The sequence below is a fragment of the Wyeomyia smithii genome, chromosome 3, assembly GCF_029784165.1.
Source record: "Wyeomyia smithii strain HCP4-BCI-WySm-NY-G18 chromosome 3, ASM2978416v1, whole genome shotgun sequence".
Lineage (NCBI taxonomy): Eukaryota > Metazoa > Arthropoda > Insecta > Diptera > Culicidae > Wyeomyia > Wyeomyia smithii.
The window spans coordinates 125,219,435-125,243,283 of record NC_073696.1 but is presented as its reverse complement, the minus strand read 5'-3'; the positions used below and the strand labels follow the sequence as shown (position 1 = coordinate 125,243,283).

Sequence of the window (23,849 nt, the reverse complement as noted above, 5' to 3'; positions counted from 1 at the left end):
ACTTTGGGAATTGAAGTTCAAACTGAACATGGGATTTTATTTATTGCCGCAGCATATTTACCATTTCAATGCACACGCGAGCTCAAAAATTATTTAAAAGGTGATTTACAAAAACTCACCAGAAATCGTTCGAAATTTTTCATAATCGGCGATTTTAACGCTAAACATCGTTCATGGAATAATTCTCAAAGTAATTCCAATGGCAAAATTTTATTCAATGATTGTTCTTCAGGATACTATTCTATTTTGTCTCCGAATAGTCCTACATGCTTTTCTTCTGTAAGAAACCCTTCAACAATTGATTTGGTGTTAACAGATCAGAGTCATGTATGTAGTGATTTGATCACACATGCTGACTTTGATTCTGACCATCTTCCAATAACTTTTTCTTTATCACATGAATCAGTTTTAAACCCTACGAGCTCTGTTTTTAATTATAACAAGGCTAATTGGGAAAGATACAAAACTCATATTGGGAGAAATTTCAATAATGAGCTTGATTTGCAAAACGAAGTGAATATTGATTCCGCTTTGGAAGCATTAAAATGTGCAATTGTTGATGCCAGGAATTATTCTGTTCCAAAGGCTCAAGTGAAATTTGATTCATCAATAATTGACGAAAATCTTCAACTTCTAATTCGTTTGAAAAATGTCCGCAGACGTCAATATCAACGTTCTCGTGACCCTGTTTTTAAAACTATTTATAAAGATTTACAGAAAGAGATTAAACATAGATTTACTCTTCTGAGAAATCAAAATTTTGAGACTAAAGTTGAAAAATTGAAACCATATTCAAAACCATTTTGGAAGCTGTCGAAGATTCTTAAGAAACCTTCAAAGCCTATTCCAGGTTTAAAAGATGGTGAACGTTTTCTTGTATCCAATGAACAAAAGGCTCAAAGACTTGCTCAGCAGTTTGAGAGTGTTCATAACTCAAATTTGAATTTTGTGAGTCCAATTGAAAACGAAGTCACACGTCAATTTGATTTAATTTCTTCCCAGAATTTTTTACCTGCAGAAATAATTGAAACTAACTTGAATGAGATTAAATCAATTATTAAAAATTTCAAAAATATGAAAGCACCTGGTGACGATGGAATCTTTAATATACTAATCAAACATCTCCCTGAGAGCACAATGGAATTTTTAGTGAAAATTTTCAATTGCTGCTTCAAAATTGCATATTTTCCCAATTATGGAAAAATGCAAAAATTACTCCCATTTTAAAACCGGATAAGAACCCAGCTGAAGTTTCAAGTTATCGACCAATCAGTTTGCTTTCTTCAATAAGTAAACTGTTTGAGAGAATTATTCTTAACAGAATGATGTCACACATCAACGAAAATTCAATTTTCGCAAATGAACAGTTTGGATTTCGCCATGGGCATTCCACAACTCATCAATTGCTCAGAGTTACTAATATGATACGAGCTAACAAATCTGAAGGTTATTCCACTGGAGCTGCTCTTTTAGACATAGAAAAAGCATTCGACAGTGTTTGGCATAAAGGTTTGATTGCGAAATTGCAAACTTTTAATTTTCCAATTTTCCTAATCAAAATTTTAAAAAATTATCTTACTGATCGAACTCTGCAGGTTGTCTATCAGAATTCAAAATCTGATAGATTTCCTGTCAGAGCAGGTGTACCTCAAGGTTCAGTCTTGGGTCCAGTCCTGTACAACATATTCACTTCAGATCTTCCTGATTTGCCTCTAGGATGCACAAAGTCATTGTTCTGCGATGACACAAGCATTTCCGTAAAAGGAAAAAGTCTTCGTGTCATATGCAGTCGATTGCAGAAAAGTTTAGATATTTTTTCTTCCTACTTGCAAAAGTGGAAAATCTCTCCCAATGCTTCTAAAACTCAAATGATAATTTTTCCGCATAAGCCTAGGGCTTCTTTTCTCAAGCCAAACAATAATCACGTTGTCAAGATGAATGGGGTTATTTTAAGTTGGTCCGACAAGGTTAAGTACTTGGGACTAATTTATGATAAAAAACTTATTTTCAAAGAGCACATTGAGAGTATACAAGCCAAGTGCATCAAATATACGAGATGTTTATATCCTCTCATTAACAGGAATTCTAAACTTTGTTTAAAGAACAAACTTTTGATTTACAAACAAATTTTTAGACCAGCAATGCTTTATGCTGTACCGATCTGGTCAAGTTGCTGTTCAACAAGAAAGAAAACGCTCCAAAGGATTCAGAATAAAATTCTGAAAATGATTTTGAAGCGTCCTCCTTGGTTTGGTACACTCGAATTACATAGACTTACTGGTGTCGAACCATTAGAAGCTATGTCAAATAAAATTATTAACAATTTTCGACAAAAATCGTTGCAATCCTCAATTGCTACGATAAGCTCTCTTTATAGCCAATAAGTTAGCAATTAAGTTAGTTGTAAGTTTACTTCCCCTTTTCTGACAAGTAGGTTTAAATCCCTACGAATGATAAGTCCTAATTGCGAAAGCAAACAAATCCTAACAATTAAAATTACAAATTTCTAACAGTGTTGAGAAGTCACCATTTGTGATTGGACACACATACTCATTATTTACTAATATTTATCATAAATACTTAAGCTACTAACAAATCCCCCCTTAAAAAAAAAAAAGACATTGAGTGCGTATGTGATGATCCTGCCTGTGCATTCGGATTGTATTCGCATCGCCACACACTAGCATTCGTCAGTTCCACCGTTATTTAGAAGACTGCGCTGCCAAAGCTGTCGCGCGATTTAAGGCAGAGTTCCCAGTCTTATTGATATGATGTTTTTGCTGTTAGTGTCAGTGTTTAATAAACAGAACGTCAAGTTCCGAATCGGAATGTAGCACCAAGGCTTATATAATTCGTTAGAAACATTGTACTTTCTTGAAGAGGTGATCAAAATGTCGGCGGCACATCTTAAAATAGTAAAAAGTTGAACCTCTTTCCAGCATGTTTTCTGACTTATAAACTGACGTCCGACTTTCTTGTTTCGGCTCCCTTTCAAAAATTCAACTCAAAGAATGATAAAATTATGGAGATATATATCACAGAATAGCACATTTCTAGCTGGCCAATTTTACGCTACGCAACGTTCACATCCAATTCACCTGGTTATCAAGATTTTCGCGCCTACGCTTCAGATGATGGATGATGCCAAACAGACTGTTCTTTAACTTGATTGTTTCATTCTTATGAAGAAAAAATCGGCGAAGCCATCTGTTGTTTAATATTCACGAGTTAATACGTGAATAAACTTTGTGGCGCCGTTTTACAGTTCATACTTGATGCACGTCGTCATAACGATCAAAGCCGATTCATGACAGACACGGCTTCCTTTTATGTTTCAAATTTCATGAAGCATTGATCATAAATTGTGTCCCTGTCAGCTGTATAAACAGCTAGCTTGGGTTCAACCATCATTGAAAAATGCGTTCGCCAGCAGCGCAAATTCATTGCAGTTTTTATCGGTCATTTTAATCTACCCCTTGCATGATGAACAGCGCATTACGGAAATGTAAATGATTGAACCACCAAATAATGCTGCATAATAAGCAGTGAAAAAGTTGAAACAGTTGTTTTTTTCACTACTACTTGAATTGAAGTGATTGAAGCGATTCATGTCACGTATCGAAATGAGGTTGATAAAGAATGTAAATGTTATTCGTATCGTTATCGCTGAAGTATGGTAGCCTTTTTGTTTTACCGGATCGAGTTTGTCGCCTATAAATATTTATGTACACAAGCAGAAGAACAGATTTCAATTAATAAGGTCTCGTTAAATTAATAAATTTTCTGTAAACCCATCGGCATGTCCGATCACAATCAATTTCGAACTTGACACAGCTTGACGAATCACAAAGAAAAGAGAAAAAATATTAGATATGGTTCCTGTTCATGCTCGAACAATTCAATCAGTGGCCAATCGGAAAATTAACACAGCCGTCCTAATTCGGATATAGGTTCAATGTAGAGATTAGCCCTCGTGAATCGACTGGGACTGCAAAACTTCGGCCGACGAACTGTGAATTATAGAGCGGAGCAGCCCCCGTGGCAGTCATTATTCCGACGACGTGATCGGGCTCATTCGGACTTGCGCGATCACGGTGGAGTTCAAGGACGCTCACCGACTTTAAAAACAGTGTGCCGTAGATAGATCCTAAGGGCATCTTCAGCGGTGGTCTATTTTTGAAACAAATTTATACCAGATTTACACCAGCGAAACCTGAATAGAACCAGCTAATATAGACCAACTTTTCATTCTCCGCACCGGTGTTGTAAGTCTTGTTGTTTTAAACCGCTGCCATCTGTCATACTGTCAACAATTCAATACCCCATGTTATCAGTTTATGAGACTTGAATTGAAAAGCACTCAATATTTAACAAGCGGAAATTCGATAATTTTTACGCACATTAAACGATTACCTTGGCAACAACAAGACTTTATGGATTTGACGGTTTGACCCGAGCGTTTGAGACATTTCTCAGGATGGATTGGTAGGATCGAATAATTTCTGCTACAAGTAGGGCTTCGGAGGATAGCGAAAAATAGTTGATCGCGTAGATGTTCATCTTCCGTTCTCGTCTCATCAACCTTTCAAAATCTTGCAGTTCTTCAAACGTTGGTTGGGTTTTGAGGATATTGAAACAAGCTTGGGGTGGCATTGCGCAGCTCGATTCGAACGATTTTCGCTATTTTTGAGTAGGTCACATACTGCCAGTTATGCTTCAAGCTCAAAAGGAGCTGTCATTGTCATTTGTCCTGCGGCTCACCCCACCCGCCTCACCCGCCAAGTCGAAAAAATACGAAAACGAAACATACCGCCCTCAGCGATCATTTAGTTTTGTTCGAGTTGCTCGAAATGAAATGCGCAATAACACCCCAGCATTTTGAACGTTTTCAGTTCAGTGTCTTCGAGGAACATTTTTCTGGCCTCTCAAGGTCTCCTCTAGTCCCACTACAATTAAGGCGATTAACAAATAGCCAACATATTTGTCATTCTGGTAGTTGATGGTTGCAAACCAACTAGTTGAACCTGCGGTTATGGTCTTCCAGAATTCCCCCTTTTGCTGGTCGGTTTCTTTGAAGCCAAAAACGACAAACCTGTTCTTTTTCTTCTTCAGAAAAACCACAAAAACATATTGTGAATTGTCATGAAAAATCTTTGTTTTGTTTATTTCCCAACACTCGCAAAACGTTTATATGGAAATAGCTAAAAATGAGATATTCAATTAAAATATGACATTTTACCCACCTGTTGGTGGGTACAAACGGTTTTAGAACGATCTATTTCTTGATCCAAAAAGTGACAAAAATAGACCAAAACGTATACCAGTTTCAAATTTTTTCGATTTAGATCTGGTATCAAACAAAATTTACACCACCACAGCAGTGAATTTTAATTTGTTCCAAAAAAATAGAACAAAACAACGATTTGGACCACCGCTGAAGATGCCCTAACGCGCATTATAGTGAATACAAATCCTGTTGCAAACATTCCAGAACAAAGAATGCAGTTGCTTGTCGTCGAAACAATCCAATTTTACTGAATGGTGCAACAATTCGTCATTCACACAATGGTGAATGGAATCGTTATACAATATTCATGCATTGATGCATTTAATACCACTAGATTTGCCCACAATCGCATATCCATCAGATCTTGACTTCCACTTTCGTCAAATGCACCAGAGTCTATAGTATACAGAGTCGCGCGAAGAGAAAATCTATCGTTTCGGCAACACAGTTTTGTGCCGTTTGTTGCCAAGAACTATACAGTTCTGTTTTTCACCATGCATAAGCGAGTATCATTTTTTGAAATTCTTCAGGTACACAGTTTTGAAAGATTACACCGGTGAAGTTTTGTTAAATTTAAGCGAACCAGTGTACAGGTTTAATGTTGGATTAAAATGTGTAAGTAAAACTTCGGAAAAACACATATTCTTTGTTACGCTCAATTACAACACTTTTCATCCACTCCTAACATTATCACCTTGTTTATTCACATTGCTCGATTGGTACCCTCGTTTGACACTGATTTGGTTCCTTTGGTTTCATCTTTGCGGGACTCTTAAACATAGACTCTGAATTTCACAGGTAAATCGTATTTTACACTTGATTTATATGCAGTAGCGCTCATCCGTCCGTTGATAACCTCAATAGTTTATTAGCGACGCTAATTTGAAGTTGTCGAACTAGCGATTTCGATAATTTTCGAGCTAGTTATTCGAAACGCTCCGTTAATTCGTGTAATTTGCAGAAGGATAACAAAAAAATTACACAGTGCAACGCAAATTTATATTTTCTTCTGCTTCTTTGTATGATTTTTTGATTTATTTTGATGCAAATTAAATTCGTTCGAGATCGAACCTCTTCCATCTTAAGAGGCAACAATGGCGCCATTTTAAATTTTTGAGAAATCGAAATTTTTTAACGTTTTTCGACGCTATTTTGTTTTAAAGCCAAATATGAAAATTCTAAAAGTTTGCCCACCCAATAGTGTTTTCTCGCCCTTTTTTTAAAAAAAATTGATCATAAATCGGACAACAATTCACCTTAAACGGTGATTCTATGTAAACAAATTTTGCATGGTTTTAATATATTTCACAAGAAAAAAGTTTCAGAAATCGATTTGTAAGTTGTCTGTTCTACGTAAAATATCAGCGACATTTTAATTTCGTACCAAATCCCCTACAAGAGGTTTATATCGACGTAAAAGTAACTTACTTAATCTGTTAAAAGTCCCTTTTGCGAGGAAGGGGTCGCATTAATGGCCAAGACCCGTAAAAATATGAAAATCTCACTTTAGTTGTAAGTAAGGTTTGCAATATTCCCGAGAATTGATTTCCCGGGAAACGGGAATAAAAAATCTTCTTTCCCGGGAACCGGGAATAAGAAATGTGCGGCCTTTTTGGGCAAAATATTTCTTAGAGATAATATATATCGTCGGTTTCGTGCCACTCGCAACTCAAAATTTTGCGTTTTTGAATTCTTGATGACAAATGATGCCAAATACTGTAAATTTTTCTCCCACGAAACCCCGTTTCAAAACTCACTAAAAATGAACAGTTATGAGCAGGCACTTCTTGTAATACAAATCTTGTACAACATGCTCATAAAATGTGCATAATAGACCCAAAAACGTTGAATGAGGATTAGAAATATTTAACTCCAAAGTTTTCTTGAAAATTAAAAACTAAATTTTCGACGTTACCTATCAATCGCGTTCTTCTCGAAACTATGATTCTTGAGTAGTGCCAGTGTCGCACGAAACCGACGATATGCTATCCTATTACACCATAGTAAATATTTGCTCAGGATTCCGTGTCAGAATTTTGATCGATTGACCGGAACGTTATTCCGCTATTTGCCGGTTTTCTGTGAAAGACTGAGACAAACCGGAAGGAAAGGATAGAATACTGTTTAATCAGTTCAATATCACTCAAAAAAGTCAGTTTTAAAGCATTCGCATGCCTACGTGATTATTATGCAACGACGATTTTAACGATGAAATCGCATACAAGACCCTGACTTTGAATTTTATTAAATTATTTAAAAAAGGTCGCATTTATTTACGGACTTTAAATTTTTTTTTATCAATTTACAGGTATCGGAAATTTTATTAATTAAAAAGTTCAACGACATTAGATAAACCAAATAATGGTCTGATTTTTCGTTTACTGAAAAAGACACTAAATATTTTTGACAAATAATTGAAGCAAATTATTTGTAATTACAAGGCGTCATTTCGAGCAAATATTTGCTTTGTGTAATGCCCACTTTACAGCTGCTATACAGTTTGACGACGTCAGTTTCGTGTTTGATAGGGTATTTATTGCACTGTTGCATAGAAAAATATAGTAAATCTTAGGATCCGGGAATCCCGGGAAAAAGTATTTCCCGGGAAATCGTTCCCGGGATTGCAAACCCTAGTTGTAAGACAGAATCATCGATAAAGTTGATTAATTTAAAATGTATTATGCCCTCGACATTCGTCATTAATCGCAAAATTGTCCTATAAGCCATTTTTACAGGGAGTTTTTCTCGATAATTTTTAATTAAGACCGTCAGATCCATAAAGAAATGTCTTGTTAAAGTGCGTTGCAATTTTTATCGTTCGAACCCATTTTTGCAATTTATTTACGTTATTATTTATTTTAAGTGTATCTTGGCTTAGACAATTTTCATTTAAATCGTATACCTATTATTCTGATTTAAACTATTATCAAACGCTCTTTTTGATATTTCTTAGATATTCAGTAATAGCTCTGTATTCTGTTATATTTTTTCTGCCTAGTAATATCGGATGCGGAATTTCGTCGTATAATTATCATACAAAATGGAGCAAATGTTTTCAATTGTGCGAATCTCTCACATTTGGTATATAACCTTCCTACAACTGAACGAACTTCGAACACAAATGCCTTAAACGACAAAGAATGTGTTCCGAATCGAATATTTTATTTGTTGTACTTATAGAAACAATTGTGTAGAGCTTCGTAGCCGCAAGGTCACAGAGTCCGCATTGACAAGCGAGTTGGTGATAGGTTTGAATCTTAGTAGAACCATTTTGATTGCTACAAGCTTCGAAGAAAACAGGGGTGCTTATAACGCGCCGTGTCCTCAATTATGCCCCCAATTCCCCTAGAAACATAGTAATTACGCGCGCAAACATAGATTTTCATTTTACATCCCTGTGTAGCCAAACTTCCTGAGAGACGTAGCTCTACGTCAAAAATATCACTTGTTGCTAATCGAAAAATTCGGGTTTCAACTCGAGCAACAATAAGTTTTTCATACAACAGGCTCATTTCTCTAACGCAGACATCAAAGAAGATGAAACGATTCAAAAAATTTCGTTATTTACTATTGGGTTCGATTTCGAGCAGGTAAGGCGCCGCACAGTGCACAGTGGTTTAAAAGTCCATTTTGACGCGCTTAATTGATAACTTCACGTACGTTGAATATACAATTATGACGTCTTCAGCAAAAATGGTGGGTAAGACCTCCTGCATCTTTTGGTGCTAAGAGATTTGTGATTAATCTCCCCAAAAGTGGGATGCAAAATTTTTTTTTTGCTCCATCGAGATACAGAGTTGGTGTCTTCGGTAAACTTATAGGTATAACCAATACGACCATTTTTGCCAAGACGAAAAATTTGTATCTGTTACTCAAATTGACTTAGAGAGTTTTTATTGAAAATAGACCTGTCAAAACACGTTTTTCAATGAAACATATTTTTTTTCTATTTTCTAGGCCTTCACTATGTTCTAGAAAGTTGTTAGCAGCATCAATATACACAACTGTCTGGAAGGTACTATATTCGTTTTGTTAAAAACTATGAGTTATGGGCTATTTTTTATTTTTTTTGCCATATTTCAAATCACTGTATTTTTCTTAGGGGCAGGTAGATGCAGATTTGGTAGTAAGCATATGAAAGTATAACAATAGAACTTTCAAACGCTGGTGGTTTCGCTAGTCCACGACTTTCTGCTGATGAGTTGTGTTCATAACAAAAAACTTCGTTTTTACCCTCTTTAATGATTTAACCAGGTGAAATACAGGTGGGACTCGCTTATCCGGAGTTTTGAAAAACATTTCGCTCCGGATAATCGAATTCTCCGTATAATCGAGCCATTTTTTATTTTTAATATCTCTCATTTAGAACAGTGAGTTTTCTATTATAATATGTTGTACACAATAGTTGTGCCGACGAAATAAATTAAAAATTGTCTTTAGACTGTTTGTCAGCGTTTGTTATACATATATACGTAATAATAAATTATGTTATATTGAATATCTCGAAGATGTAAACACCAAATAAAATAAATCAAAACTACCATTAGAAAGACAGCTTTTGCTTCGAGAAATTGACGGAAATATTTTCCAGAAAATATAATAGAATTTGATCTGATTTAGGTATTTATCTGTTTTATTATCTTAAATATTGAGAAGAATTGAGGTGTTACATATACAGACCCTGTTCGATTTTGTCAACACTCATGATTTTTTATTCTGTTTCCTAAGTGACCTATAACGACCTAGACGCTCGATATGACCATTAATGGGCTACTTTGCGGATTTCGAATCGTTATTGATTTCACTTGATGAGTTTTGGTTCAATAATCCAGGAGTATCCGGAACATCACTGAAACAGGCCACTTTGTGGTTCTAAGTACTGCATTGATCATGGCCATTATATTACAGAAATATGTTCCAGCCATAAATTCGAAACCGGTTGACCAATAGTGGCAAACCATAATACCTTGCATTTGGAGGTTGTTGAGTAAGAATTGGTTGAAGGAATGACGAGAAAACTGCCTAAAACGAACTACCTAAACAGAACGGGGCATTGTTGTTACAATTTTGAACAACCCCGAAACTCCCAATGATCCGGAAGGCAAAAGTACATTATAGAAATACAAAAGAAAAAAAATACTCCGGATAATCGAGCCATTTTCTCCGGATAATCGAGCCCCGGAAATTCGGGCCCCCGGATAATCGAGTCCGACCTGTACTAATATTGTAAACCAAGATATCACGTAATAAGTTCGTATCTATGGTGACCATCCTACCAAGCGTGGTTCAAGTATTTCTTACTTACTTTACTTTACATTTACACAATTTACATGTTCTGGTTCAAGTATTTCAGAACTTGTAAATTGCATATGCTTGTTTTTGGTTCACCTCGAAGGTTGTCACAACTTCCTTGACCCCCCCCCCCTTAATTACGTCACGTTTTTATATCCCCCTCCTCCTTCTTTGGTGATAATTGATTGAAATCGAGAAATTGGTTAGGAATGTATTTTTTCTTATTGAGATCGATTTTGCCGAAAGAAAAACTGAAACTAAAAGGAAAAGAAGATTATAGAAGATAACTAGAAAGACATCGAAAGCCGAGACATTACCTGCAGCATCATTGCTGATTTTTGAAAAACCATCAATATTTAGGTCCTCTTCTTCAATCAATTCGCAATCAAAATATTCTCCACATGTTACAATAACCAAGCATTTTTATTTACGTTTTTCCACAATTTGCCACAATGAAATTGCGCTGTCATTCATAAATGAACATGCACGGTGAAACGGAATTAAAGAACATTATGCTTTTTTAGGAAGAAAAAAATTGTCATTTATTTCATCTAAAGCAAATCTTAAGCAAAAAAAAGGGATCGTAGAATTATAAATGAATGATGCAAATATTGTAAATAGTTCTGAGTTGATCTCTGTGGTTAGGTATTATGTGACTTTTTTTATTTATTTTTTTTGGTTGTAATGTGATGTCACACTCAAGCTAACCCCCCTCCTCCATATGTCACAAAATGTCACAATAATTGAAACCCCCTCCCCCCCTAAACGCGTGACATCATTAATGAATGGCCCCTTATCGTTTTACCATCGCACAGTGGTAGGAGAGCTCAAAATCGTGAACTTAATTCATTTGCTCTCCAAATAAGGGACGATTCATTAATGATGTCACGCAAAATTTGGAAAAAATTAACTCCCCCCTCCCCCTTGTCTCAAGCTGTCACAACTTCCTTGACCCCCCCCCCCTTCTTAATTACGTCACGTTTTTATATCCCCTCCCCCTTCTTTGGTAATAATTGATTGAAAATCGAGAAATTTGTTAGGAATGCATTTTTTCCTAATAAGAACGATGAAACTAAATTACTGAAAGAAAAACTGAAACTAAAAAGAAAAGAAGATTATAGAAGATAACTAGAAAAGGCGTTTAGTTCTTAGTCCAAGGATGCTGCTGATGGAGTCGCATATCGACGACATAAAAATCCGAGACAGTAACTTCAGCATCATGGCTAATTTTTGAAAGACCATCATTATTTAGTTCCTCTTCTTCAATCAATTCGCAATCCAAATCTTCTCCACATGTTACAATAGCCAAGCATTTTTATTTACGTTTTGTCACAATTTTTGTATTGATTGGATTGAGAGACACTAAAAATTAATGAAATTGCGCTGTCCATCATAAATGAACATGCACAGTAAAACAGAATTAACGAACATTATGCTTTTTTAGCGGGAAAAAAATTGTCATTTATTTTATCTAAAGCAAATTTTAAGCAAAAAAAGGGATCGTAGAACTAGAAATGAATGATGCAAATATCATAAATAGTTCTGAGTTGATCTCTGTGGTTAGGTATGTGACTTTTTTATTTATTTATATTTTTTGAGTTTAAATGTGATGTCACACTCAAGCAAACCCCCCCTCCCCCATATATCACAAAATGTCACAATAATTGAAACCCCCTCCCCCCCATAAACGCGTGACATCATTAATGAATGGTCCCTGATGGTTTTATTGACATACTATCTTCCGAAGATTTCTAGTATATAAAAAGACTCAATTCATGACAAAAAAATTTAGTTCGAAACTCAACCGCTAGTGGCGCTGCAAAATCTAACTTTTTAACCTTACGCTTTAGAGAAATGGTGTCTTCAGCAAAGTTATAGATAAAGTTATTACAAAAAACTTTGTCGAAGACACTTTTCTTCTAACTCTTCTTGTTTTGGATATATAACGTCTCTTATTAGACTTGTTTTTAAAATTAGTTTTTCTCGAATATACAAAAAAACTGTAACATTTAGAAGGTAATAATGTTTAACATACATTTGTATATCATTGAAACACACAACTTTGTAGAAGACACGAAATAGATAGCTTCCATACAAATCGAGTTATTGCCAAAAAATGTTAAAAAAGCATCATCTTTTGTACACACCAAGAGCACAAAATAGTAAAAATAGCAGACGAAATCTGCATAGAATGAAATATTGTCATAATCACTCTACGAAATCACTTTAATCGTTTGTCCCTTTCAGTATCTTCATTGCCTAAGTTTTGTTTTAAAAACAGCCTTACTCAACGTTTTCGATGACAATACACGTCAAACGTTGGCCAGGTTACTGATCACTGCCTACTTTTTTCAAATTAAAAATGTTATATCATCTATTGCATTGTTCTAAAAATTAAATTATATTTTTATGTTTTAATTTTGCTAAAATAAATGTATAAAAAATATAAAGTTGAAAAATCATCATCAGAATTAGCATTATCCTCCTAATAAACATCTAGCCTGTATTTTGCATCTCCGCAAAGCTCATTAGGTGGCTTGTCTCGCAAACTGCTAATAACTGGATCTGTTGATTCCAGAAAACGGTGTAGTAAATCAACATTCAAAGCTGTTCTAGAAAACTTTTTGGTGTGGTCTAATCTGTATCAATGAAGGTAATAATTATTTTTCGTTTTCAAATATTTCAGTAAGTTCACCATACCTCTTGATGACTTTGTTCCGGCTTTCTTGTGCCTTCTCGGATAGCCAATAGGGCAATAGGGACTAGGAAATGCCTACTAGATTTACAGTACTAAAAAAAGATCGATACAGTGCTTTTATTTCTTTGTGTGAAATTGTCCAATGCTATTACTAGTTCAAGTTTATGACCTATTCGCCCTGCAATTGCACTATGAACTGTCTTTTTGAATTTCATATCAGGCAATGAAAAGACTAAAAGGGACAAACGATCAAAGTGGTTTTGTGGAGTGATTATGATAATTTTACATTCTATGCAGGTTTCGTTTGCTAGTTTTTGCTATTTTGTGTTCTTGGTGTGTACAAAAAATGATGCTTTTTTAACATTTTTTGGCAATAACTTGGTTTGTGTGGAAGCTATCTATTTTGTGTTTTCTACAAAGTTGTGTGTTTTAATGATATACAAATATATGCCGAACATTGTTACCTCATAAATGTTACAGTTTTTTGTATATTCGAGGAAAACTAATTTTTAAAACAAGTCTAATAAGAAACGTTATATATCCAAAACAAGAAGAGTTAGAAGAAAAGTGTCTTCGACAAAGTTTTTTGTAATAACTTTATCCATAACTTTGCTGAAGACACCATTTTTCTAAAACGTAAGGCTAAAAAGTTAGATTTTGCAGCGCCACTAGCGGTTGAGTTTCGTACTAAAACTTTTTGTCATAATTTGAGCCTTTTCATATACTAAATATCCATGGGCGTAGCCAGAATTCCAAATAGGGGGGGCAAGCTCTTCAAAATTTTAGAAGTAGAAAAAAGGTACACTAAGGTCGCTTTTTATGCGGTTGTTTTTGCGTGAACTTTTTTTATGTGGATTCCGGAATTTACGCGGTTTTTTACGTGGATTCCGATATTTACGCGTTTTTTTACGCAGATTCCGGAATTTACGCGTTATTTTACGCGGCACGTATCCCCCGCGTAGAAAGCGACTTTAGTGTGTTTTGAAAAATAGAAATAAATACTAGTCTTTAGTGATTGTTACATCAAAGCAACCAGTGAAAAGTTGTCAGAGTGATAATCAGAGTGGAAATTTTGATTGTTCTTTGTCCAACCTCGAATATGAATAGATGTTCTTTAGTAAAAACTCCTAAGTTCAGTTGAACCTCTGGACATTTTATTTTGGCGATGAGGATCTGAAGAATCCACGAACATGGCAGAAGATAGAGTTGATCAGCAGCCGCAACCGGGAATTCAAGATATGATTCACAAGATGGCCCACATTTTATAGCGGATAGCGGTCCAGCAGCAGCAGTGTCAGTATCAAACCCCGGAGCAGATTTTGGAGTCCCTCTCTTCGAACATCATCGAGTTTGTCTTCGACGAAGAAAACGAAATTACGTTCGGACGTTGTTGTTTAACCGCTACCAGGACCTCTTCGAGAACGATGCAGACCAGTTGAATGATGCGGCGAAGATACGTTTACTTCTCCGGAAGCTGGACACCCATTCGCACAGCTTCCCAAGGACGTGAAGATTGAAGACACAGTCAAGATTCTCAATAAAATCTTCGGGCATCAAACGTTCCGGAAGCGGTTCATGTGTCTTTTCACGATTGTTGTTGAAAAAGCACTCAACCGCTGTTCAAATATTGTTGACCGCAGCCAGGTTTTTACCCGACGTAATGTACTAAACGAGCGTTCAATCGTGTATGTTTCCTTGGTAGAACAAGTGCAATTTTAACTGCTTTCTCAGTCGCAGGGAAGAAAAAACGGGCTTTAGCTAGCAGGTCTATAAGATCCAACTCTTCCAAGTTCTTACGGTCTGCTCTCATACTGCTGCAATGTTAATACAAAACTTCCACCTCTCCAACAAAATTGTCAACTTCCTAAAAAATTACGAAATTTTCGGTTTTGTGCGTGAATTCTTCCACGACATGCGTATTACGTTAGCGGGATGCAGCAAGGACAACGCACAGGCAGGTGCACTATCTTCATCAAACCGTGTTTCCAGTGAGGTTACAAGTGAATCAAGGTAAGGAATTGTCACAGCTCGGTTCCAATACTCCAAGATAGTTGATGCAGGCGGATTTGCCCGGTACTTTTGCCGCTGCAATATCCTTGGTGGATCATCTGAAAAACCTTTGCAATTCCACGCAACATAGCGCAAGCATTTCAATCAATTATTTTTTATCTGGCTGATACTTTGCACAGATGGGCTAAAGATATCGTTTTGTGCTATTAGAGTTATTGAAAACAAATTCTGCACCAATGTCAACATTTAGGGGGGGGGGGCAACGGCCCCCCTGCCCCCCTCTGGCTACGCCTATGTAAATATCTTCGGAAGATAGTATGTCAATGAAACAATTATTTGGAGAGCAAATGAATTAAGTTCACGTTTTTGAACTCTCGTACCACTGTGCATCACGAAGGCAATGAGGGCACACAACAATCGCACATTGCATCTGAAGATGCACCGAAAACCCAGTTGCCATTTTTGATACATATGCCTTCAAAGCATCCTTCTCGCCGCGGGTACATTCATCTCACACCGCAGATGCTGAAAATCTTAATTCTCAGAATAGCGGATTTTTTGGATTAGGTGCATTTCAGTATTATCAATCGATGTTCTTGTAGACGATTGAAAAGTAGATGCTGTTATTCAATTTTCCTAAAATTTATCTTCTTAAATGGAATAATTTTAAGGCACTTAAAGGTGCCATTGGTGTGTCAGAATAAGAAATCCTTATTACGAATTGTCATTTGCCGCTGCCACGGGATATTTTTACTATTTTTGATTTTTGTACGTATTTTAAATACCTGGAGCATCTGATTATTTATTTACAAAATGGGAAAATTCGAGCTCCATTTAACAACTGTACTGGCGCTTGGCGTTTTCTCGCATTGGCAGTTTCGAAAATCCGCTTTATTATCGTTCATCAATTGAGACGCTTTCGGGCGCTGCTTTTAAATGGGTCTGATAATTTAATGGGTGAATTACATCACGAGATAATAATCGTAGTGTAATATCGCTGGCAAGATGCCTGCTATGTACAGTTTATTTCCATTCGTGTGCAACATGATGGTAGAAAATTGAAAACGAGAAACAAAATCAATTTTACACATTTTGTTTCGCGGCTGAAATCAAAGTTTTTGTTAGCTTCATACCAAGAGCAATCAATCGCTGCCTCAACAATATGCCTGCCAATCATTTGAGACAGAAGAAAATTGAAAATCAAAATGGCCTGTTGATTTTTTATGGTTTACGATATTCGTTTGTTTCTTGCGCCCTCATTAGTCCTTTAATGTGTGAGTTGATCATTGTTAACTTACCGTGTAAAGAGGCCAAATTTATTAGTTTATTAGGTATATCTTCAAAATATCATTATTGCTTATTGGAAATGAGCGGTTTGGACAGCGAATGGATATTTCTCACAGCTTAGTATTATAGATTTTAGGCGATTTGAAAGACTAGTTTTAAATAATACAATGGATAAAGTTGGATTTAGCAAAAAATCTCAAGATTATGAAAATGCACTTAGATTAAAATTGTGTACGTTAAAGTTTAAATTATTATTACAAAAATTTTCTCTATTCAGAAACGTTTTCAGATAGACTTTTTTTAAGGCTGCGTTTCTGTTAAAAATAGCGTTCAGTAAAAAAATAACTCACTGCGTAAAATAACTCACTGAAAAAAAGGTACTTATTACGGGAGTCACTTCACGGTGAAATCAAGTGAATAAAGCCTTATTACGGGACTCAGCTAAGTGAAAAAAACGTCGCAAAAAGAAATCTGCCGTGAAATCTGGGTTATTATGAATGTCATATTAGTGAAGTGAAAACGGAATAAGCGACGTTTCGCGTGGAATTATTTCACGACTATTTTGAACGGTGAAGTGATTCCACGAAGATGGGATAAGTCTTAAAAACTGATTGATTTGTGATGTGCGCGAATTGAATTCTGATTCGTTTCGTTACTGAAAAATAATCCCATATTCATCATCAGGAATATGGGATTATTTTTCAGTAACGAAACGAATCAGAATTCAATTCGTGCCTCAAAGCGGTCAAAGTTTCAGCTTTTTGACCGATGAAAAAAATGCACAGTAGTTCATTAAATTGTTGATACCGAAAAAACAATTTATGCCAAATGTCTTAGAAATGCAGAAAACGTCAAGATCTGGTGTTATCTAAAAAAACGGAAAAAATTGACTTCCAGGGACTTGGAATTTTTTGAGCTGTGAAACATTCTCATTTCACTTGTCCTATTCTCAATTTCACTTCCCTGTCAACCTCACTTCACGGAGGTAATTTTTGTCACCTCACGTAAGGTGGAATCGGGAATACGTCTTAAAAAGTGAAGTGAGCGTGCGAATGAAATATATTTCACCGTGACCTAAATATTACATGGATCGATTTTCCAACTTTCCAAGTTCGGATAACGTTTTATAGTTGATTTTTTTCTGTCGTTTCGAAGTTAATTGGACCAATGATTGTTATATTTGTATTACTAACGACTGATTTATTAATGTCAATAAATACAGATTTTTTATGAAAGCTATGTACAATTCCTACAAATAACAAATTTCATACACATTTACAGGAAAATAATTGTTTTCAGACTTTAGCATAGCATAGGCAGAATGATTTAAAAGAACAACTTAAAGGAAGGCAGGATTTGAAAGAGTCTTGGAAGTTAAAAGGATAGTTTAGCCAATACAACCAAGACTTACTTAAAATTACCTACATGATTTACATGATTGTGTTTAATGAAATCGGGCAGTTATCGCGATTGGAAAATAAATGTATGTAAAAAAGACAATTGTTGCTTGCTAATTCAATGGTAACATCACTAGCGTTTCCTTAAAACTACGATATATTCAATTTGATGCACTGAAGTATTTATACATATCAACTAAAAATTAGCAAAATGGTTTATTTATTGGCATTTGATGAATATTCTCTTTTGTTTTTGCTTGACTTAACGTACACTCCAAAAAATAAATACGTTTTTGGCCATTAAGGCACTGGGACTAACACTGCACTTTTTTTATTTTGAGACATAAACATGCAACAAAAGTATACTAAGGCCACGAACAAATAATGAACTGATTCCCTCGTAGACAGGGATTCGAATTCATGCGGTAATCCTAACTGATTAAAAATAGTTTCGACTTTAGACAGAAAGAAAAAAAAATCCTAAATGAGCAAAACGCGGTAACTGAGCGACGGTCAGAAACGGCTCAGCCAAAGTTTTCGAAATGATGAATAAAATATGGCAACTTTCTACCCTTATTCACTTCGTCGCACGCTGACATGACACTCTTGGTAAGCGGACGTGGCCCGCACGAGAACACGCCTATCTTCGAAACCTGAAATAAAACAGAATTACGACATTAATAAATAAACGATTTAAAATAAATTCCAAAAGGAGTGTAAAAATACTCACATAAGAATGTTTCTTTTGTACGAATTTCAGAAAACTGGACATATCGGGACGACCGAAATGATTCACCGCTTTCAGACCGGTGAACATAGACGTTTTCGCCAATCGTTGGAAATGGTTCTCGCAAATATACTGAAAAAAGAAAAACCCAAAATAACTTGGCTTAGAAATAATTTACATCCTGATCGCACTTACCAGCATAGTCGTTCGTAAATCAAACTTGTGGAAAAACTGCGTAATGAAGATATGAATCTCCAGCACATTGGTGACATCCTTCTTCTCGACATCTCTCAGCACATCGATGAACCACTCGAAGTGCTTGTGAGATGGGCAAATCCACAAGAAGTATACCTTCTTACAAGCCACTCCTGAGTATCGATTGGTACTCGTGCCGAACACTAAATCGTTCAAAATCGAAGCATACGGAGTAACACCGATTCCTCCGCCGACCATGACGGCCACCTCGAATTTGTACCAATCCTGGTTGCCACCACCGAAAGGACCCTCGATTCGAATCTTCGGCTGATCGTCCGGGTTGTAGTTGCAAGGGTCGAAATAGTTCCGCAACTTCCATGTCCACGGTCCTTGCGCTTTGATGTGGCAGCTGAGGAAGTTCTCATGTGGAGCAGAAGTTAACGTAAAGCTGTGCATTTCCTCCGGTTTAATTTCTGTACAAGAGAGTCGCACCCATTGTCCGGAGAGATATTTTAGATTTGGTGGACGATAGAATTTGATCTTGATGACATCCGATGGCAGCAAATCCGTTTCGATCACATCTAGTGCCATGTATTTCGTACGTAGGGAAACAATTTTGTCCAGCGTGTAGATGATTCCTGGGCCGATGAAAAATAACCAGAAACGAGGAGCCCCGGTGAGACGAGCTAACCCGTGAATCAGACACAGTATGTACAGCAACACATACAAAGAATGTGCGTTCCAGAAGAATTTATAAGCTTTCTTGCGGATCGTTGGATGAGCGAATGCGAATATGATGCACATGATGACGAACAGCATGACTCCGGTTACTCCTGAAATTAGGATTAAGTTTAGCATGAAATGTTTTGTTATTGAAAAAAAAAATCATTATTGATCATAATTATTTACATCGTCACACAGATATGTAAACCGTTATCAGTTACAGTGTTATTTTGATTTGCACTAGTTTGGGTTGGATTCCGCACAAAAATTGTGTGAAAAGCAAAGTGTGAACCTTGAGAGCACTATCATCACATATAAGTGAGTCGCTAAATGTTGCGTTGTCATTTCTAAGTATTTTCAAAAGAAGAACAATTTGAAAAATGAATTCACTGTTAATGTTATTGACAGCATATAATTGTATCTTGTGTTGAGAATTGATAGAAAATATTTTTTTTTGTATTTGATGCTCTTGTTGCAGAACGCTCAACAAGCCGCCCCGGAAAACAAATGTTACGGAATGTTACGTGCAACAGGAGCAGGCCTACAATATCTGATCACGACGGGACGAGAAAATCGTCATCGGAGACATATATGCTCAGGTAATCGAACCAGATATCCTGCATGTCGTATCTAATAATCCAATAGAACAACTCGGCGCAGCCACTCTTTTTTTTTCTTTCAAGATAGTGAGGGATCTGCTAACAGACACCTGAGAAATAACTCAGGGTGTGGGGATGGGTTTGCTAGGCCCGACCCACTAAAACCCCAAATCTCCAGCCCTAATATTATATTACATGCGTCCCGTCTGGACGAGGGAAATTTTTTTCTAATTCTAGTCACACCTTCTATTCCCGTTCATCTTCGCATTCCCGCGAAACTACATACATTGCCCGCTTTACTAAACCTCAAATTATATGCTGCCTGGAACTACCGTTATGTATTACTTCAGGGACAAGACAAGAAGTTATCTTACTCCAGCACTTCGATGGTCACCTGTCGATTGGTGCCTTGTAGTGCTTGGACTATTCGGGAAGCAGTCGTGCTTACCGCTCTTCAGATGGCCTCGTCCGTGCACATTCTACCAACCAAATTCTCACAAAAACGGGAGGGGTCCAGAGGGGTGGCATCTTTACCAAAACTTAGAGCAACTATTCCCTTTGAAAAAAATTCCAAGTTTTCCCAAATCGGCCGTTCCAGTGCTGAGAACGAGCATTTTCAAAAAACAAGTTCCGTCCCGGGTCTTTACGGGTTAAGTGAAGCGAAATCCACGAGTTTACACTCCGAGCGAAGTGAAAATTGGCTGCAACTGACAAAATATAAACGCACTTAAAATAAAGTTTACGCTTGTTGCTGCTTTTTTCACTAGCGTTTGAATTCGTGAAAAAAGTAAACCCAAGTGAAAATAATGAGATCCACAACCTTCGATTTCGCTGGATCGAATTTGTTTACAGTTCCAAGCGAAGCGAAATTCAGCTAGTTGCATTTTCCACGGGCGGGGAAAAATGAACGTTTTGTATAAGATTTTAACTTCACTTGGAACTCTAAATAGAGCTTAAATAGGACTTTAGTTTGAACTAATAAAGCCTGTGGTCTAGTACCTCAAACAATAAACTAAAATGCAGGAATCTTTATAATTTGACAGCCTGCAAAGTTTTTGAAAGAATATTTCAATTGGTTCCACGTTGAATCTCTGCTGTGCAAATTCATTAGAGTAAGCATTATCCAGGAAAAACATTTGCAGCCTGAAATGTCCATTTCGTCGCATATTCAATAAGATTTTCGCCAAAAGGGAAAAAAATCTAAAGCATAGCTAAGACTTAGGAATTACACAACGTTTTTAACGTTTTAAAGCTGACGTACCTGTTACAGTTTGAAACAGCCAGTAGGTGATATCCGGTCGATAATCCGAGGTAAAATGAACTTCCTTCGTGAGACACTTCAAATTCTCGATAGATTGAGTTGACACGTGATAAAAATTCACAATATGTCCCACGGTGTGCAACAGCGAGAAAAACAGTGCTGTACAGGCAGCAATCTTGTGAAACTGGATGTGGGAATCCAATGGAATGTATTGTTGAATCGGAAATTCTTTTAATTTTGTTATCAGATTCCTAAAAGTAAGCAATTTTTATGCTATTTTAGTTTGAAAGATAATACATCATGTTGAGTTTACCTAGACATCGTCAAGAGCAGTAATGAATAGCAGAACGAAAGCGAAGCCGCCGAGCCTCGGGTAATGGCAATGCCGACCCCCATGATGTGCCTCAGATCGGTGTGCTCTGCCATGAATGAATAATCTAAAAGAAAAACGGATTTAAAACGTTGAGCCACTTACAATTGAAGATGTAAGCCTTACGAATGAATCTCTCAACAAATAACACTATAGTAACGACGTAGAATAGAAACAGATAGAAAATGTTTTGCCGATTCTCCTCCAAGAAAGTAGTGTAACTGTCCCAACGTTCCTGCATCCAGTTGCGTCGTGCATCGGAAGGGGGTTCGATGTGGAACGATGTCATCCGTGCCACATTTGTCGAAGTATCCAAGAAGTTCTGCTTTGCACCTTTACAGTCCAAACCAATAGCCACGAAATCGCCCTTGTATTCCTTCATCATCAACTTGAAATCCTGATAGGTCAGATGATTTTTGTGCTCCAATCCAACATCCTACGAGTTATGAAATTCTAATTAGTTGTGTTTATTGATTATAGTTTAGTTAATCAACGTACCTGAAACATTCCATCAATGAGCTCCTTCACCTGATCATCGGTAACGCTAGTAGTTCTGGCAATTTCCACTAGCGAACGCATCATTTCACTCAGCTCGCCTTTGTCAATCACTCCGTTTCTATCGTTGTCGCACATGTCAAAAATAATTCTCAGCTTATCATCAGTTTTACCACGTGAAAAAAGGACGACTGTTTCCAGGAATTCCTGTACCGAAAAAAGATTATAACTAAAATAAATCTAACAGTATTTGCGACTTACCTGAAATGAAATTCTCCCATCCTGGTCCTTATCGACAATGTTGAACATTTTCCTGACGAACATATCGTCCTGTTTCATTCCCAAAGCAGCCGCGAATTCCGACTTGGACAAACTGGTTCTCATAACTGTCATAACTTCGCCGTCGACGGAAACATCGGATCTTCTCCGACGCTCACCCGGCCGCAATCCGAAGGTCAACGCATAGGCTTCGCGGAAAAAGTGCTCCAACCGTTTCTGCCTCCTCTCGCGAGTTTCCGCTTTAGCAAGCATTATATCACGTTGAATTTCCACAAACGACATGTCCTTTTTATGGAGCAGCAAGAAATCTTCTAATTTTTTCACAAACTTTCTTCGCGCAGAATTCGATTCCAATTCCAGTACCAAATCGTGATCGTTCGGAACGCGTAACAATAGATATGGCTTCTTCTTTTTGTAGTTTTCTTGCGACTGTTCAACGGTCACCACATCCACGTCCTTCAGACTAAAAGTACGAAGTTTTTCCCCTTTGCGGTCCACAGTATGGATTGCAGCTTCTGGACCGAACTTCACCGTAACCAAACGTTTGTGGTTAGCGTGCAACCATTCTCGAGCGACCATTTTTTCCACTGATCCTTTGCCAATTCCATTGGATTTGAGTGCTTCCTGTTTTATCTTCAACTTGCGCCTGCGGCTGTTCTGCAACTTGATGACACAGTAACCCGCTCCTGCGCACAGAATCGGAACGAATCCGAGAAATACACACGAATAAATATAAGCTAGCTCAGAGCCGGAGAAGTAATCGTAACCCTCTAGATGATTGCACGGTTCAAGCATGGTGGCATTCAACTGCTCCGGTTGCGGGCACGGATCTCCCTCGTTCCAGTGGAAAACATCTTTCTGAATATCGTCCGGGTCGATGTCCGTACTGTTGACGATAATGTCCCACAGGGTTATTTTGCGAAGCTCGGCAATTTCCTCCGTGGAGAATATTCTGAAACAGAAAGCAGAAGTTTAATTGCGGTTTTGCATTTTCGTTCACATATTTAGGAACTTTGATTATAACATTTCCTTTATGCTCTACGATCTATCAAAAAAGGAGAAAGTACATAGCGAAAATGAAAACAATGAATGAATCATTTTCAAAGAAATGAAATTGTTCAATTTTCTGTTTGTTGACATCTCAGAAACTATAGAAACGATTAATTTATAATGCTCGAACACTCTAATAAGTTTGGTTGGATGAATCTCTCAATAAACAATACCGAGCG

The 23,849-nt window shown here is 36.9% G+C and overlaps 1 protein-coding gene across 3 annotated transcripts in view; it reads right to left on the bottom strand.

Annotated features, from left to right (window-relative positions):
* Window positions 1–18,174: 18,174 nt before the first annotated feature.
* Window positions 18,175–23,849, bottom strand: part of LOC129731164 (dual oxidase) — a 116,164-nt gene continuing 110,489 nt past the window's right edge. For all 3 annotated transcript variants that reach the window (XM_055690968.1, XM_055690967.1, XM_055690969.1), the window contains exons 8-15: window positions 22,603–23,572; window positions 22,345–22,548; window positions 21,973–22,282; window positions 21,790–21,913; window positions 21,477–21,727; window positions 18,894–19,726; window positions 18,702–18,830; window positions 18,175–18,624 (exon numbers count right to left, since the gene is read on the bottom strand). In XM_055690968.1, coding sequence (XP_055546943.1) covers window positions 18,496–18,624; window positions 18,702–18,830; window positions 18,894–19,726; window positions 21,477–21,727; window positions 21,790–21,913; window positions 21,973–22,282; window positions 22,345–22,548; window positions 22,603–23,572 — 2,950 coding nt within the window. In that variant the 3' untranslated portion in view covers window positions 18,175–18,495. The remainder of the gene's footprint in view (window positions 18,625–18,701; window positions 18,831–18,893; window positions 19,727–21,476; window positions 21,728–21,789; window positions 21,914–21,972; window positions 22,283–22,344; window positions 22,549–22,602; window positions 23,573–23,849) is intronic.